The 11811-nt window shown below is 56.0% G+C and overlaps 1 protein-coding gene across 1 annotated transcript in view; it reads right to left on the reverse strand.

Annotated features, from left to right (window-relative positions):
• Window positions 1-14: 14 nt before the first annotated feature.
• LOC108548558 (uncharacterized) overlaps window positions 15-11811 on the reverse strand; it is a 50956-nt gene continuing 39159 nt past the window's right edge. Inside the window, exons 2-8 of the mRNA XM_017901572.1 lie at window positions 9060-9195; window positions 7639-7834; window positions 6528-6738; window positions 5969-6293; window positions 5125-5391; window positions 2004-4980; window positions 15-1837 (exon numbers count right to left, since the gene is read on the reverse strand). Of these exons, the coding sequence (XP_017757061.1) occupies window positions 1505-1837; window positions 2004-4980; window positions 5125-5391; window positions 5969-6293; window positions 6528-6738; window positions 7639-7834; window positions 9060-9195 (4445 nt within the window). The 3' untranslated portion in view covers window positions 15-1504. The remainder of the gene's footprint in view (window positions 1838-2003; window positions 4981-5124; window positions 5392-5968; window positions 6294-6527; window positions 6739-7638; window positions 7835-9059; window positions 9196-11811) is intronic.

The following is an 11811-nucleotide window of genomic DNA, read 5'->3' on the forward strand; positions in this document are numbered from 1 at the left end:
CCCCCCCCCCCCGCCCACACACACACAACCCCCCTATTTTCTCGTAGTTTCCGCAATGCGGAATCGGCGCTTGCGAATCGGCAAGGACGACATTTTTCTTGACCGCAAAAAAATGAACATCCTATGGATTCGAAACGACAACAGAAGCCCTATATCCCCTGAAATCCTTTCAATTCTCTCTCCTATTGAAAGACATCGTGCGTAGAATCACGTTCGATCATCGGTAAAATGCTCGACGAGTGAGCACGATTTTACAAAAATTTGGTATCTTAAGCGACTAACCCTAATCGTCACTGGCGCGAGACACGAGGCTCGTTGGTTTATCAAATCACAATTATATAAAAAATCAAGTGTCCCTCGTACGCTGAGCTGCACGGTCCCTTGAGCAGTCGAGGTTTTGCCGCTTCTCAAGTCGCATCGTCCTTCATCGTTCCCTCGGTGCGATCCCGTTACACTTTAAGTCCAATTGCTTTCTTCGATCACGTGTTCACTTTCGTTTCGCGCATCGTATATCTCTCGTTCCGATTTCAAACGTCAGTTTCCGTCTCTTTTCGTCAGACCGGACTCTGCAGCAGCCCGGCCCACACACAACTCTCCACAGTGTTCGCGTGCTCCGAACTCGAAAAGTCAACCGAAGTCTCAACATGTTGGTGATTATTAAACGCTAAGTGTCCTTACGTAAGTAACATTTAACCGCGCACAACGTTCTGTTTAAGTAGCTTACGAAGCAATTTATATCGTTAGATATCGAACGATCCGCGACGACGGGCGTCAGGATCGCGTCGCGCCGAACAATGGCCGACTCGTGGGGAACGCGAAGGTCCTGTCCGTCGTCGCGTCCGTGGCTCGAGCGAGTATCCTACTTTCGTGCATCGGCGTTCCTTTGCGCACGCCCGTGCTAAACCAAAACGTTTCACGACGCGAAATCAAATTATCCGTTAGAGCGTCTTCGTACCGAAGGATGGAGAACCGGAGAACGCGTTCACGGAAGCTCGGCGAAGCTTCGGTGAATCGCGCGATTGCGCGCGGCAGAGGGCGAACGGACAAAACTTCGACAACCTCTGCTACGCATCGACCGTCCGATAAACGGGGGGGGGAAAAAAAAAGAAAAACGATCTTGCGATCGCTACTGGCAGAAGAGTAGCCTAGCAGAAGTTAGTCCAGAAGACCGGATGCGTCTTCGTCGAACTAAACGCGCGTGTATATATGTGTGTTGTGTGTGTGCATACGCGCGCGCACGCGCGCGCGTGTGTGTGTCTATCTCATCATCGATTCATTCGTCGCGATCCTTCCCCTCTGACGATCGATCGCGCCTAATGGAGCATAGGATCGATGTTGCTTAGCATTCACCCTCAGGATCCTGAATCTTCGCGGTGACGGCAGCACCGGCGAAACGCATTCGCCTCCTCCTGACTACGGAGCACGCCGACAACGGTAGCTTTCGACGGTGATGCGAGGATGAGATCGAAGAACGATTGAAATCCCATCTCGCGACGGGTCTCCCTCAAAGGACCGGTTCTTCGTCGGTCTCTTCGTTGTCGTCGTGCTCCTTTCCCTGGCACTGAACCGCGGCCGTTGAAACCGAATTCGTCTTCACTCTCCGCTGTCTCTTCTGCTGACTACTAGCGCCAGACGGTCCGGTACTGCCGCCTGTGGAACTGCAACCGGAGCCGCTGGAATTGCTGGCCGCGTTGCCGCCCATCGCCGTTGCGAGGTCCAGGTCGATCAGCTGCCTATGAGCGTCGATCAGGGGTCGCAAGGCAGTTCTGAGAGAGGAATAGAGTCGAGGATAGGCGCGTTCCTGCTGGAGTATCAGCTCCTTGCTTTGTTTCTGCTTCTGCAACGGAATGGAGAGGTTCGAGTAGAGGTTCTAATTGGAACGGGTCAAGAGCGAAGCCATCGAGGGAAATGCGTGAGAATTATCGATTGCGTCTAATTAAAGACGGGCGAAGAGACGCGCGACGGGTAACAATCAAAGATATAAATAAACTGGAGGAGCTCACCTCGGGAAGGTCACTTGACCTGGTTTCCCGTGAAACCAATAGCTTCTTGCCGTCGGCAAATTGCCTCAACGCCTTCTCCCGTACGTACACGAACGGCCGGATGACCCTGAGATCCTGGCGGCGTATGTAGTAGTGGGCTTTCATGGTTTTCAGCTTGCCACCGTGGAACACCGAAACGAAGAAACCCTCGGTCAGGTCGTCCAAATGCTGGCCCAAAGCCAGCACGTTGTAATTGTGCCGCTTGGCGATCGCGTATAACTGTGCCCTGGTCGCTCGGTTGCAAAAGCTGCAAGCTCCGCTGGCATCCACAGCCTCGTCCGTGTGACTCTCGCCGCTGTTGCACTTCGACTCGCTGCTCTGCTCCTCGTAGAAGTACGGGACGTCAAGGGCCTTCAGGTAAGTCATCAGTTCCAGCGGGTCAAACCTGTTTCCGTCCACCGTGGCTGCTCCGATCTCAAAGTCCACGCCCTTCGACCTCACGTAGAATCGATACTGGTGCAACGTGTGCAGCAAGGACAAGGAACCCTTGCCGTTGGTCGACAAGCAAACCAGTACTCTGTCGTTGTCCCGAATCATATCGAATTCCTGCATGGCCTCCACTGACGGTTTCCAAATGTTCTTCGGCGGGCAATGCCATTGCGGTCGAGACCCTTCCACGGTCTTTCCGTCCGCGAACGTTGCACCTTGGTCCCCGTCCTCCTCCTCCTTCAAGTCGCCCGAGCATTCCTCGTCCTCGGAGAAGTCGTCGTTCTGACGGACTTGTTGCTTGCAACTGGCCTTGCTGCACAAAGCGGTCATCGAAGTCGCCCTCGGTTTGCGACCGTAGCTGTTCGTGGAATTGGACTCGGCGCTACTGCTGCGTTTCAAGTCCACCGAGTCCAGAGACTTGTCGCTCTCGTGGAAGGACAGATTGATCCCGCTGTCCTGCGAACTGACCGAGTTTACCGCGGAATAAATTTTCGGTAGGATCTTTCGCGCGTCGCCGATCTCCAGGCCTCCGCGTTCCTGAGAATCGTCGTCGTTCAGATCGTCGTCCAAATCGTGCACCACCTCCTCGTCGTCCGTCTTCGATTGATTGCGAACCATCTGCTCGTTCTCCGGCGGTTTCATCACGTATATCACCGTCTCGTCCGAGGAGCACTCGCTGGACATCTTGCTCTCCTGTTGAGTCAGCTCGCCGACCTTGCCAGAGATCTCTATTGGTCCGCTTCGTCTCGCGCTAGACATTCTTGGCGACGACGAGGACTGTACGATCCTCCCTCTGTCCGGAGAGCCGCATCCGTTCGAGGACACGTCGGATGCCGAGGCATCCGGCGAGTGTCTGTGCAATCCGTCCACCGCGTTCACCATGCATCTGATCTCGGACTTTACCTCGCTGGCCATTTCCTTCGAGAATTCCATCAGGTATTCCGCGATGTCGCTGGCGGTGAACGAATCGTGTCTCATTTGTTTGTCCTCCACGGAGAGCTGGCTGATGGCGCTCAGATTACGCGAATGATGCTGCGGCGTGTTCTCGGAGGTGTTGGTTTCCGACAACGCATCGTCCACCTTGGAGATCACCTCTCGAATCTCCGACTTGATCTCCGTGGCCAATTCCTTCGTCACCTCTTTCACGTAAGCTCTCAGATCGTCCTCCGATCTTTGGCCACCGTTCGCGGAAACCGGCGACGACCTGCCTCCGCCCACGAACTTTTCCGTGTAATCGCTGACGGAGGAGTAGGAGGAGGGAGGCGAGGTCGGATTGTGGCAATTGAGGGAGAGGATCGAGTGACTCGGGCTGCCATTGTCCAGCTCCAGAGAATTCAAGTCGGTCTGACTGCTGCAACTGCAATGGTGTCGCCTGTGCTTCGAGGAGTTGCCGTTGTTTCCGCTCAAGCCCAGGCTGGTCAACGTCTGAGGGCTCAACGGGAGCGGCGGGATCGGCGAGGACGAGGAGGACGCGACGTTTCGATTCCCCGAATCGTTCCCAGCGGCGGTGGTACTGCCGAGGGAGTTGCACCTGGCACGACCGGCATTGGCAGAGTCCATCAGATCTCTCTGCTCTTTAATTGGCCTGTTGCCCGCGTGGGGCATCGTGCCGAGGGCCGATGGCGTGACCGCCTCGCCAACCGCGAACCTCACGGGCATCGGAGAACTCGGGCAAGTAGCCGGTGACCTCTGACCGGCCGAGTCGGTATTTCGATCGACGGCGGTGGACGACGCGTGTCGTTCCTCCTCGTTGCCGCTCGCCGGGCTAGACGAGGAGGAAGTCTGGAACTCTGCCGCGTTCATCAGAGTTTTCCTGGCCGTGCTGAGTACGGGAAGACTCCGATGTCTGGGCGAATTGGACGAGATCGGAGCGTTTCCCGTTCGGGGAATGTCGCTGTTCAGTCGACGGATGCTATTAGCCAGGGCCAAGCAGTTGACCAGGCTGTCGTGCGTGGTGGTCGGCGTGTGATGATTGCTGTGCTTGCTCCAAGATAGCATCGGATTGAAAGGCACGTCTTGCTTTACGTTCTGCGAGTTGCCCAGAAGAAGATCCTGGGCCTCGCTTGGCAGCATGAACCATCGCAGCGACTCCAATCGTTCGGACACGAAGTTGTAGCTACGGTCTATCTGGAGCGGATACCTTTGCGCCATTTTCCGGGCGCGATTGAAAATATTCCGAGCTGTCTGCAAACAATCGCCGTAGTTCTGCGGAAGCACGCCCGAGCCGGATACCCGTCTCTCGGAAGCGTTCATCTTCCCGTCCGTGTATCTGATCGAGCTGAGCCACTTTCGCTCTTTGAACACGCTATTCGTGTGATGCCGCCATTCACCCGTATCCGGGTTCAGCACGTATTGCGGCAGCAATTTCCAACCTTCCGTCGCTACCATTTTCAATGCCTCCAGAACAAACGCCACCTCGGCCTCCGACATGAAGTAAGGGAAGGAGAGTTTTGCGAAGCCCGGCCTCAAGCCCTCCGCGTTCGTCTCCTCGTTCACGGTGTTCCGTTCCCTAGAAACGATAACGTAACCCGGTTAAACCCGGCGTGCGCGAGCCAGCGTATACATACGCGTTCCATTTAACGGTACGATTCCGCGAGGAGTCATGCATCGCGCGGAATCGATACCGCCTGAACCGAGTTTCCAACTTTCGTACCCCTCTACGAGAGCCTTCTGGTACTCCTTGGCGAGTTGCTGGTCGATTCCCATCAGGTCGTGAGCGTAACGTCCGGCACACGCGCAGCCGCCACGCGCCTGTATACCGAACACGTCGTTCAACACGGCGCACACGAAGTTGTGGTGAAGGAACGTGCCCCGTGGATGACGCACCATGAACGAAAAGATCGGCAGCCTCTTAACATTCTGCGAGCCGCTGCCTAGCAGAATCAGTTCCGGAATCGTGCGTACGTGTGCCAGCACTTGCCTAGAGAAACAGGAAGCATCGATCATGTTTCGCGAATATCGAAGCGTGGATGCGCGTAACCGTAATGGATCTTGCAAATTTTCCACGCGGTCGTCCTTTGTCCAAAATCGATCGAGGCCATTTTCCGACCACCGTATCCGGTCTTTCAAGGATCGTTACCGCCGATCGCCGGTGTAGCTACTACGATCGCCGTGACGAGAATTGAAAAGAGTCGAGTCGCGCGTTATCTCTGTCAGGTGGGGGATTCGAAAATGGAGGCGCAGAGTCTCGCGAGCCGCGACGACGGTCGATTCTAATCGAATCGCACCGCTCCAGTATGTCTGGCACTCGAGACGTTTCCCTTTCGTCGATATCTACCATTCCTCGTCATAAATATTCCCGCGATATCAACGGCTGTGTTCCCCTTCGCGAACCGTAGCTAGCACGTGTCGCGTTCGGTGCTGGAAAGCGAGCAAGCGAACGGAGCGACGCGGAACGAGAATGGCCGCGGATCGATCCACGCGGTCGTTCGATTTTTGGATAAAGGACGTTTAATTCGTACGACGGGAGACGGCGCGGCGTGGAACAAACGGGGTACCTGGAAATCTTATCTTGACGAGCGACGATCGCTCGCGGCGTGACATTCTCCTTCAGCTGCATCGCGAGTCCGCATCTGATGGTCTCGACGACACCCGCGGTGCCGCTCTCCTCGCGGAGTTCCGGATCCCGATGATAGTGATGGGAGTCCCTCATGTCCTCCGTGGCAATTTTATCTTTTAACAGGGACCGTTTGGTCACGAGCACGCCAGGGGACTGAACTCCGCCGATGAACTTGTGTCCGGCGAAAATAATCGCGTCTTTGTGCACGGTCGTCTCCCCGACGCCGGGCAGATGTGGATTCATATCGATCTGGATGGACGGGGCTGAAAGATAAGATCGGTGGTGTGTTTTTAGATAAAAAATGGAAAAAAAAAAAATAGCAGTTGCACGCGATAAAGCGTTTTACGCGAGCGATAATACTCGCGTGTATCTGATCGATCGGTAGCGAATGGCCGTGCGATAATATATTTTAGTCACAAAATGGAGCAAACATTGCGTCACGTTAATATCTTTCGTTCCTTCGACCCGTATATCGGTTTCCACGGACTGATCGTTACCTGCTGTGGTGTAATCCCAGACGCTAAGTGCCCCATACTGATGCAGCAGGAGGGTCGTGGCGACGTCATCTGCCAAAACCCCGGTTATGCAACTGGCAGCGCTGAAGCATCCGATCATTTGCGTAACACCCTCGGCTCGCACTTTGATCAGGCTCCGTTCGAGATCGTTCAGATCCAAGAAGCCTTCCCGGGTCTCGCTTACCCGTACTATCTGCGGTCACGTTATTCACCCATTAGTCCAACCATCTTCCTTTCTCCCGATTCTTACTAACTTTTCGTAATCTTTCTCCCGTATTACTCTTACAGATACTCGTGGTATCGATCGATCTCTCGAGTCGGTCGAGTCGCTTTTCGAGACGAGCGATTAAAGTTTCGTCGCGGACCCTGTTCTATTCTTGGACGAGATTCCTCGACTACTTGTTGAACGCTTCTACGATTTAAACGCGATTAACAAAGCCTCTTCGAGGAAGAAATTTCTCCGTCAGCAACGTGACCGGGAAATCGTACTTTATTTATATCGATAATTTCGTAGGAACGTCTGGCGTGGTCGTATGGCCACTTCGGACGAAGCAGCTGAAAACAATTTCCTTCCGGAGCAACGCGCGTCACGCGCTCGCTTTCAACCGAGTCTAGAGTCTACGTTTCTCAAAAGCTTCTCGCGGAACCGAGGAGAAAACCAGAAATTTCTCCGACACCGAGGAAAGCGCGTCGGGGAAATCCTCAATCGGGAAATATTTTCGCCAACTCTGAAACGCGATCGTACACACGGGAACGTTTCGCTCGTCAACCGTTTGTTGCAAAAGGTGCTCGAAAACGAAGCGAGACGAGTAAATAAATTACTTCGAACCGCGTCGTTAAAGGATTAATCTCGACTCGTTCCCCGTGACTCGGATACCGAGAGCACCGACGAGATCCTTCGAGAACAGGAAAGATTCCTCGCTGATGACTCGGAAACGTTCTCCATGGAACGCCGAATGCCCTCCAGGAACGTCGGAGCACCTCGCGGCTCGTCATTGGACGCATCCAACGTTCCCAGCAGCGAGGATACCTTCGCCTCGGCGGTTTACGCTTTTGGAAAATTCTCCTTCGCGTTTGCGCGTTGCTTGCTTACCCTGACGCCGTACTCTCGCCATGGCCGCAGGTTCGCGTGGTGCTCGAATGGCCCCACGAAGACGACGGTGGATTTGGAGAGATCGAGGTGTCGCAGCAGCGTTCGAAGGGCAGCCGCTGTGCCTTGACCCGTGAACAAAACAGCATCCTGCTCGCCAGCTCCGACCGCGTGTCGAACAATGTCTCTGCCTTCGTGTCTGCAACGTTCCTTGCCGTCAGGACACGTCGATTCGTCCTTCCGTGCTCATTAACGATCGTAAACTCGCGGCTGACCGTCTCGCCGAGATCGGACAACGTTCTTTCGTCGCTTTCTCGAGAACGTTTCCCGATCTCGGGTCTCTTTGTCGGCCGCGAGGTCGTCGCGGACAGAGCAACGCAAATGCGCGCGAAGTTTATGGTCGTCGCGACGGACCCGCGCATCCTTGTAACGTTTCTCGTGGACGTTATAAATTTCATAACGAGGGAATACCGAACAATGGCGCGATAGTTTCTCTCTCTGTCTCTCCGTCGAGCGTTTTACCCTGGCCGCGAGGTTACGCGCGCGAGCAGCCTGAAAATGGGCATGTGCGATTGGTCTGGATGGGAAGGAAGACTGGAAAAAATGGCGCGACGAGGGAAAAGGGTGGTCGAAGGTGCGTGTTATCGTGGTAACCGGCTCGACGATGCAGTTGGCCAGCCGGTAAACGGTCGGGGCTCGGCTGGGTGGATATTGATCTGGGACATGAGCGCCAGGGAACGGGACGCTGAGCGGAACCACCCCTACACGTTCGACCGCGTAAGATTTAGGGATAACGGGGTCGTGCCGTTTCGCGCGCGACTAGCGTTTCCGGTTTTCCAGGAGCGGACGACGAGCCGCGAGACGCCGAAACGCGTGGCGAGCGCGACGCCGCGTGGAATGGAGGCAAAATTCCACGGGCCGGCAGCGAAATAGAAAGGCGCTCGTGTACGGTCGAGTGGCGCAGAAAACGAGTCTCGTTTACCGCGGAAACGGTACGTCAACCGGAATCGTACGCGTTGCACGCGGTACGGTATGCTAATTTCGCGTAGGAAATCGACGATTACGAATTCATAGCGCACGCTCGGATACTTTCTAACGACGCGATCCGCGACGTACGCGGCGACGATCGGCGCGCGAGCAGAAGGACAGCTACGATTCCGCGATTAATAGGCCGACCAACGACTCGGAATCGGTTCTGGGAAGCGGCAGCTGGTGCACGCGGATGTGTCGCGCGCCGTGTCCGTCCACCGTGCATAAATGCGTGCGCGTGTTTCTCCTCGCGACCTCGATCGTTATCGCGATCGTTCGGTGGTCCAGTCTCGCGATAGCGCGCTACACGGACCGAGAGACTGAGAGAGACTGAGAGAGAGAGAGAGAGAGAATTTGCGCGTAAGAACGAAGCAGAGGTGTGTCGATCGACTCACCTGAACAGAGAAGACTGGAGGCTGCAGATGGACGTGGACGCCCGGGTGTCGCCCAAATATGGCAGCACCTCCTTCGCGATGTACTCCTCGAGAAATTGCAGCGACCTTCCGGAGGCGGTGTAGTCGCAGTAGACCACTGTAACAGATAAAACACGAGACTTATCGGGACGTTCCTGGCTTACCTGTGCGAGAGAGAAAGAGGAAGGGAGCCCGAGGTTCCCGCTCGGCAAATCGATCGCAGGTCGCGATAACGCGCCCGCGTGTTACATTCAGCGAGCGCGTTGCCGTGTGTTTTTGAAAATTTCATACCGCGACATCGAGCGCGTCTGCACCCGACCGGGTCAACGTTTCCGCGCGGTTCCCACCGGACGACCGCTCCCCCTCGCTTCGTTGCTCCGCCGCGGTTTCCACGCGGGCCGCTTTCTTCGCGCGAGCCATCACCGAAATATCCGCGCGATTCGCACGGCCGTCGAAACGGCGCGCTATTATTCGCGCACCGCGAAAGCACCGGCGCCAGCGACGTTTACGCCTGGATATATCGGGTGTGGCGTTAAGCAGGCCGAGCGGAAACTCGAAACTTCGCGCGACGCACCCGCGCGAAAGCGACTGGACGGGAACGGTGGTCCAAGGTGTTCTATTAGCGTAACCGAAGTGGCGAGGAATTCGTATTCGCGCGGTGTTCCACGGGACTCGGGAAAAACGAAGTAGGTCGCGGTGCCAAGGCGACGCCGAAGTCGCCGAAAAACCCGAGAAGAAAGACGAGAGAGAGAGGAGAGAAGGGGGAAAGGAGGGTGAAAGGCGAATTGGACGATAAACAGGACCGGCGCCGATAGGAATAAGTCAAAGGTCGAGGCATGTCGGGCAACCTTGCGTCGACCTTGACGACTCCACCTTTATTCCCGGCTCCCGTTCGATCCACGCGCGTTCGGTTCCACGGAGACGCGTCTATTTATAGAGAAAAACGGCTCATCGCACTTCCGCTCGGTCCGTCTCGAATCGCTCGCCGGTTCTCGCGCGATAGCGGAACGGAATCCGAGGGACCCTCCTCGAGCCGAACCGAAGAATCGCGAAGATCGCTAGACGGCGCCGCGCTCGATTTGTTCGGTGAATTATCGAGAACGACTCGTGGGAACAAGGTCGAACGCGTTCCAGCTTTCTTCTTCGATCCTCCACCCCGCGGATGCCGTGAATCCGCGCCATCGGCGGTCCCCTTGCCAGCGTCGCGACGTCCACCCTGTGTACAACGGTGTCGAGGAGGCGTTCGAGTCGCGGCCGTTGCTTCCGCTGCTATTTTCAGCGCCGCCAGCCTGCCAGCTCGAGTTTACCAGAAAATGGAAAATGTTTACTCGGCGGGGAGAATCGGAGCGCGTTCTCTCCACGATTCTCGCGGCTCGTGCCTCCTAACAAAGGATCGCGCACACGCGCGCTCACGGTAGGCTCCGCCACGCGTGAAAAAGGGTTCGTGGAAACGCGTAGACGCCTGGAGACGGGAGCAGAGAGCCGGAGAGAGATGGAGAAAGGAGGAGAGAGAGAGAGAGAGAGAAGGAGCAATGGAACGAATGGCACCTGTCCCGACGAGCGATAGGTTGGCGAACAGACGTCGATCCGGTTGCGAAATATTTGGATTAGCGTCTAGAAAACGATCGCTCTCCGGCACGGCGGCATCGACGAGGGGCGAAAGAGAGAGGCTATTCCGCGAGGGCAAATCGAATCGCTTTATTGCCGGGGAAAGCCAAGGTAGGCGAGGGATAATGACTCGCAGGTGTGTCTTACGAAACAGTCACGATCGGCAACCGGTCCCGCGTTGCTCCGCCGGCGAAATTATGCCCCGGCCTGGCAGCGGCTTCCGACCGCTTCGCTCGGCTCGGGGATAAATTGCATTGATTTGTTTAGGGAGGAACGCGTGGAACTAAGCGAAATTTAATGGCCGTTTCGTAACTGTCCAGCGCCGCTTACGTAAACACCGCCGAGGCCGCCTCTCGCGGACGCGAGCCGAAGCTTTGTTCCGCGAGGCCGCCGCGGATCGGCCAACGCCGTTGCCGGTTTAATAACCGTGATTCGTAGCGAAAATCGTAGCGACGCGAAAGCGTTAGCCACGGAACGCTGCGCGTCGGGGCGCGCGAAAAATCGTCCGGGAAGGAACCCGTGGAAGAGGATGGCGCGGTAGTCTTCGAGAAATCCTCGATTCCGCGAATAATTCCATTTCCGCGTATCTTATCTTTGCACGCGGCGACCGCGATGTTCCATTTCCATAACGTTATCGAACCGATTATTTGCTCGTTAGCGATTCCGGTGTTTCGCGAAAAACATTTTCGACGACGAAACGACGGAATTGGAGTATCGCCGGGAGATCACGACTCGGCGATTCTCTCGGGAAAATCTGTGCTCGGTCGCGACGTCACCGATGTTTATCGACGTTCGCGGATTGCGAGCCGCTCGAGGCAGCGTCTGCAAACGCGACGTCGCCAGCGGCTCCTTGGGAATAATTCGAATGCGTCGCGATGGCCAGCCTGAATGTCAACTACGCCTCCGCGAGCATACGAACAGGGACACGTATCGCGCGGGACTCGTGGCGATCGCTCCTGGCGACGATGACGGTCGATCGGCAAAGTTGCGCGAGAAGGTTGGCGAAACTGATTATTTCCAGGCTATTCCCAGCCGCCAGGTCCGAACGTTACGTCGAGGAACGGCAGGTCGAAGCGAGTTTCGATAAATCGATTTGGATCGTGGCTCGCGGACGCGGCCTGCTGAA

The sequence above is a fragment of the Eufriesea mexicana genome, unplaced genomic scaffold (assembly GCF_001483705.2).
Source record: "Eufriesea mexicana isolate 0111107269 unplaced genomic scaffold, ASM148370v2 scaffold1647, whole genome shotgun sequence".
Classification (NCBI taxonomy): Eukaryota; Metazoa; Arthropoda; class Insecta; order Hymenoptera; family Apidae; genus Eufriesea; species Eufriesea mexicana.